The sequence below is a fragment of the Rhincodon typus genome, chromosome 18, assembly GCF_021869965.1.
Source record: "Rhincodon typus isolate 14 chromosome 18, sRhiTyp1.1, whole genome shotgun sequence".
NCBI lineage: Eukaryota > Metazoa > Chordata > Chondrichthyes > Orectolobiformes > Rhincodontidae > Rhincodon > Rhincodon typus.
This window is the reverse complement of record NC_063349.1, coordinates 11,304,559-11,310,535: the sequence shown is the minus strand read 5'-3', so window position 1 is coordinate 11,310,535 and position 5,977 is coordinate 11,304,559. Positions and strand designations below refer to the sequence as shown.

The window sequence follows — 5,977 nt, the reverse complement described above, 5'->3', positions numbered from 1 at the left end:
GATCTCACTGAATGGAAGAGCAGACTCAACAGGCCAAAACGGCCTACTTCTGCTATTACTTCTTATAGTCTTGTTAAGCTTTGTCACACTTGCCTCTTGCTAAGAGACTCCGTGAAATCCAACGCATATACATGACATCACTACCCATTTAACACTAGAAAACATTGGAAGCTGGTGCATTACTTACTGCCCAACTTTCTGAAAATTTAAACTTTACAAGCGTGAAGTACTACATCTTCAGAACATGATTGGAGATTTCTTCAATTTTACGTTTTGTTTCATTTCTCAAGCTGATCTTATTTTCCATGATTTCTCTGTATGTTGAACATTCTGTTGAGACATGTTCATGCTTGCCCTGTTCACACACCACATCCCCTGTAAATAAAGCCCCATTGAACAAGATGCCTGTAAAGTTTGCAAATGTTGTGAATGGCAAATGCAAACCGGACAATCCAAATCATTAAGCTTGATTAAAATACATTTAATGTTTCTGCTATCAAAAATATATCTTTCCCTATTGCATTTTACCTGAATTAAGATGGATGATTTCAGATGATATTTACAGAACATACTGCCCACACCGACATGTTACAGTTGGGGTGGTACTGACAGCAACAAGAGGAGTCAAAGTGGTTTTAAGCAATAATAATGTCCAGATAGACATTAAAGGGACTAACAGAATTTATAGGCTTAATCAAAAATCTTCAGATTCTTCAGCAATACACAGCTGCACACAAATTACAGATGAAGTAACATTGGCTGTTTAGTCTAAAAGCAGAAAGCATACATGTTTTTACACAAAACCATAGAAATTTATTTGAAACTCCTCCGACATAATATACACCACAGAATACGTAGGAAATTAAAGAGCTCTCTTTAATAATAAAAAAAAGGAGCTCATACAGGACAAACTAACCACTCCAAATTTCGGTATGGAGTAAGACACTACGGAATTGTACAGCAGTTGTTATACACTAATGGAAGGACAAACACCCAACAGGATTTTATTGTTGCAACCAATATCCCAACCAAAATTAAAAACTGTGGAGAACAGGTGGTCACAGAAGTCTACAAAAAATTGCTAAAGGATAGGCAAGGAAGTATTCAGTAACATTCCAACTGAAAGCTTTAAAAGGGTCATTCAACAAATACTAATAACTACCATCACAAACCACCCCCAGTAAGAAATATTCCTCAGTGAGGTGATAGTATGTTACTTTGTTAATTAACTCACTTAAAATGTGATCAGCATCTGACAGCTAATGCAATTAAAAATAGCAAGGCTTGCATCAGTAGTGCTACAACTCTTCAGGCTTTTGGGCCCACGGAAGAGTCTGAAATAAGACATTAATTAAATATTTGGTTGCTATGTTGGATGTTTTATTCATGATCATAACTGACATTCACTTCAATTCCTAGACAGCTTCACCCAATAGTTATTCAATTCTTGGATTTAGCTGAATCATGAATATTTGCATGGCTTTTCAAAATCCATAACTTTGAAATTCATTCACCAAAACTTGAAACCAAACCATTGACACACTGAACTCATTCTTCAAGGTTACTTAATGGCAATAATTTATCTCCAAGTGTCAACTCTAAGTTCACTTTACTGTTATGTTATACATTAATTATTTGTATCTAGAGAGCAAACAATAACATTTTTCAATTTGGAGTATTCCAAGCTGAACCACTTGTGTCTCAAAATGTAAAAGAGTCCAGTTTGGAAACAGAAACTGGTCACGCAAGGCATGAAAGACATTTTAAATAGTGGGTTTAGTATTAAACAAACCTAGCTTTTCTATATAAAAATGTTTCAGAGTACCTGTCGTTTTGCTTTCTCCACCACTTAAATGACCCCTGCCCCTGTTGTTTCTGAACATCTGGAAAATATTCTTCACACTTGTTCCCCTTATTAATTGATGATCCCAGACTTACTCTGTTGATGTTACAAGGAGAAAATATTAACAACACATTCAAATTTAACAAGCCATTTAAGATTAAGTCATTGGGTCTGTAATTTGTATCATAGTAATACTAATGATCTTCCTCTGTCACAGTTTCCACTGTGGGGGGCAGCAAGCAGAATTCATGATATCTGGAAATGGCTTATTTTCAGAATCTTGTACTTAGAAGAAGTATGCTCAAGCCATTTCAGCACAAATATATGGAACCAATATGTTCACTTCCCATGTTCAACGAGAAAAATCTTATTGCATAGTCTAGCAATCTGTTTTACTGTTTAGGTATATTGCTACAGTAAGGAGCATCAAAAAACATTACAAGCGTCATTGAAATTTGGGGATATGAAACAATCAGAGAGGATAGGAAACATAATACACCTCTGTTGTAAACAGCAGTCCCAGGAATTTAATTTTCTACACAAAACTACAACATGGTGCAATACAGAACTTAAAGGCCTAATCTATACTTCAGTTATAAAATTTATACTTTTACGACTTCCTCCCTCATTGCAAGAGAAGTTAGGTTTATTTCATTCTACTAGGGTGACAGTGATGTGTCTAATTTTCCCTTCCATTTCCAAATTTAAGTGTTACACTGGTGTAGAATATTTTTTGGGGAAGAGAGAGTTCTCAATTTAAATTGTACAAAGGAATTTGGCAAAATAAAAAAAAAACTTAGCATCTCAACGAAAGTATTCTTCCTATCAATTTTGGAAATGTGAAATAGAAGGCTAGCGCTCAACAAGTGCATCAAAATTAATTAATATTCTTGACAAACTACAAAGTCTTTCAAGAATAAATTCATTTTTGATTGTTCCATTAAACTTCAAAAAGGTAGTTGTTTGGTTAGACACCTTTCCTCAGTGTTTCAGGTTCTAAAAAAGCCTACAATTTTCCAGCACACGAAGTAGTTCTCTTAAAAAGTGCACTATCAACTACCCACACCAACCCCCCAAATCTAAACATTTGTGTGCAAAGAAGGCTTTGTTCATCATAATAACAAATGGTTGTACGACTGCCATAACTGTTTATTCCTATTCAGCAACACTGTCCCTACTTCCAAACCAGAACAGAGTACGGAACTATAAAATTGAACCCCCATTAAAAGAAAAAAAAAAACTTAAGATTGTAAAGAAGTTTGGTGTATACACACTAAAAATATATTTAAATATATGTCCCATATTGGCCAACATTTTCCTTTGTGAAGTAGGTTATCCAGTTCAAACACATGACCAACATTTGCACATCTTCATAATTTCTTGTTACCACTATTATACCCCACAATTTACATATTACAACACAAGCAGCAGCTGCTCAAAGCAACACAATGTTAAAATTTGTGTACAGCAAGCGTCAGTTAAAAATGCAAACTGCAGTGGATGATGAGGGTATGGGTGGACTTCATTTGCTGTTTTATGTGACAGTTATAAATCTTTTCAACTTCATAGGCAAATTTTAAAACCATTACGATATATACATCTGTGCATTGAACCCGCAACAGACTTGACATCATTGTGTACATATGTATATATATTTGATATGAATTTGGATTTATTGAAGTTCTCCACATTTACTCATCTTCAGCTGAGCATTTTCCCGCACTTCATCGAAGGTGTAACTCTTGATAACTTTGCCATTCTTGAAAACTGTATGCAGAAGATCCTGTAAAAAGATGTAAAATTTAAATGCAACTGTAAAAGATTTAATGGGAAGAAAAAAGTTGCTGTTCTAAATCATGGATTAAAGTTAAGAAAGACAGATACATACGCAAGCAGGTAATATACAACTTAAAGAATCTTAAATGCCTGAGAAAATTGTAGATCCAAGTCCCATTCCAGAACTTGAGCACAAAAAGTGAAGGTTGACAATGCAATACTGACCAAGTGCTGAGATGATGCCATTTATCAGATAAGACATTAAACTGAAGCCCTGCCTGCTTTCTCAGGTGAATGCAAAAGATTTCATGACAACTACGGTATTTCAAAGAGTAGGTAGTTTATGTCTGCAATTCCAGACAATACTTATCCTCAATTAACATTAGGAAGTTAGATTATCTAGTCATTGTACTATCTACAAGATGCAATGCAGAAATTCAAAGATCCTCAGACAGCACCTTCCAAACCCATAATCATTCCATCTAGAAGGATAAGGGCAGCAGATACATGGAACACCATCTGCAAGTTCCCCTCCAAGCCACTCACCATCTTGACTTCGAAATATATTTCCATTCCTTCACTGTTGCTGGGTCAAAAACCTGGAATTCCCTCCCAAAGGGCATTGTGGATTAACCCACAGCAGGTGGACTGCAGCGATTCAAAAAGGTATCTCACCACCTTCTTCTCAAGGGCAACGAAGGACAGACGATAAATGTGACATCTGCATCCCACAAATGAATTCTTAAAAATTCTGTACATGGGAACCTTCATTGTGCCTGCTGGCTGCCACGTCTTACATTGTTACAGTTATTCCACTTTAAAGTACTTTATTGTCTGAAAATGCTCTGGCATTTCCAATCAATCAATCAATCCCTTTTCCTTTATTAGAGAATATAGTAGTTCAAAACAGATGTTAGGAATAAGATGGCAAGAGAACAGGAACTAAGATTGCATGAAGGACAATGCTTTTGTATCAATGGACAGCACAATATGGATTTGTTTCATTAAAAATGCGTCAATGATTAGAACAGCCAGTCTAGATATACAGCAGAACCAGTCAGTCCTACTTTTCACGAAGTGGCTTGACTCAAATCATATTGCAGGCAGGTTGTATTGTCGACATTTTATCTGATATATCATGTGCTCTCAGTTACAACTGAAAGCTTGAAGTTGAGTAATTGTGTATTTAAAATGATCTTATTTAAATACAGAATATTTCATACTTCAGTTGGACAAAAGCAGAGGCAGAGACAGGGAGAATACAACAGTTAGGGAGATAAGGAGATGGATGATAGTCTGCCAGCGAGAAAGAAAAGCTATTAATGGGACCATAAGTCGGTTGAGCATACATTTTCATCTACTTATGGTCCCATTAACAGCTATTCTTTCTATCTGGCAGACTATCATCCATCCCATTGTCTCCCCAGTTATCACATGCTCTCCCTGTCCCCAGTTCCACCTATTCACTTGCCTCAACACCCTGTCTTCAGCATATATACCAACCTCTTGCTAATCAGTTCTGAAAACGGGCTGCTGAAATCAAAATGTTAACTCTGCTTTCTCTCCACAGATGCTGTCATACCTGCTGAGTTTCTCCAGAAATGTGTTTTTGTTTGAGATTTCCAGCAACCACAGTTCTTGTTTTATCGATTTGGACAGAAACAGTGAGCTGATCTTTCTGACATTGCACTGCTCTTGTTCTATGTTCTTATTTCACACCTTCCCCATCTTTTCCCAGAAAACTGAGTTTTAACTCAGCAATTTACAAAGCTCGTCTTGCTGCTTTTTTTGCAAGATACTGTCCGAGAAACAATTTTCCTTTACTATTCTGGAATCAGTTAAAGAATATACATCCTTAGTATAGCAATTGCTAGCTAATTCTGTCTATTTCCCCCCTCAGTTAATAATGCCATGTGCCAGTAACACCCATCGTGTGCCTATACTCAACGAATTTAGCAAAATAACTCAGCCAATGTAAATATCACATGTTCTTTTAAACCTGCTCTTTTCATCACCACCCTCAAACTGTTTTTCTAACCACATTCCCTGCTGCATCAGTTGCAGCAAGTCTTGTGTTCCTCACAATGCCTACTGCATATTCACACTTGCATGCACTTAACATTACCTTCATGCTTAGTGTTCAAGAGAAATGCTATTGTATTTATATTGCCATTTTGTTTACATATTCTGCAGAGGAAAATCAATGACGTTTGACAGAAAAACTCTGATACAGTTCAAGGTTCAGACATATACTTTAAAACAAGAATTCTGGTACAGTACTGGACTGGGAAATATTAAGAACTGCCGATGCTGGAGTAAGAGATTACACAGTGTGGAGCTGGAGGAACACAGAAGGCC

The 5,977-nt window shown here is 36.3% G+C and overlaps 1 protein-coding gene across 1 annotated transcript in view; it reads right to left on the bottom strand.

Annotated features, from left to right (window-relative positions):
* Window positions 1-1,358: 1,358 nt before the first annotated feature.
* The window catches only part of nampt1 (nicotinamide phosphoribosyltransferase 1), a 32,328-nt gene continuing 27,709 nt past the window's right edge, over window positions 1,359-5,977 (bottom strand). The window contains exon 11 of the mRNA XM_020516383.2: window positions 1,359-3,626. Within this exon, the coding sequence (XP_020371972.1) occupies window positions 3,516-3,626 (111 nt within the window). The 3' untranslated portion in view covers window positions 1,359-3,515. The remainder of the gene's footprint in view (window positions 3,627-5,977) is intronic.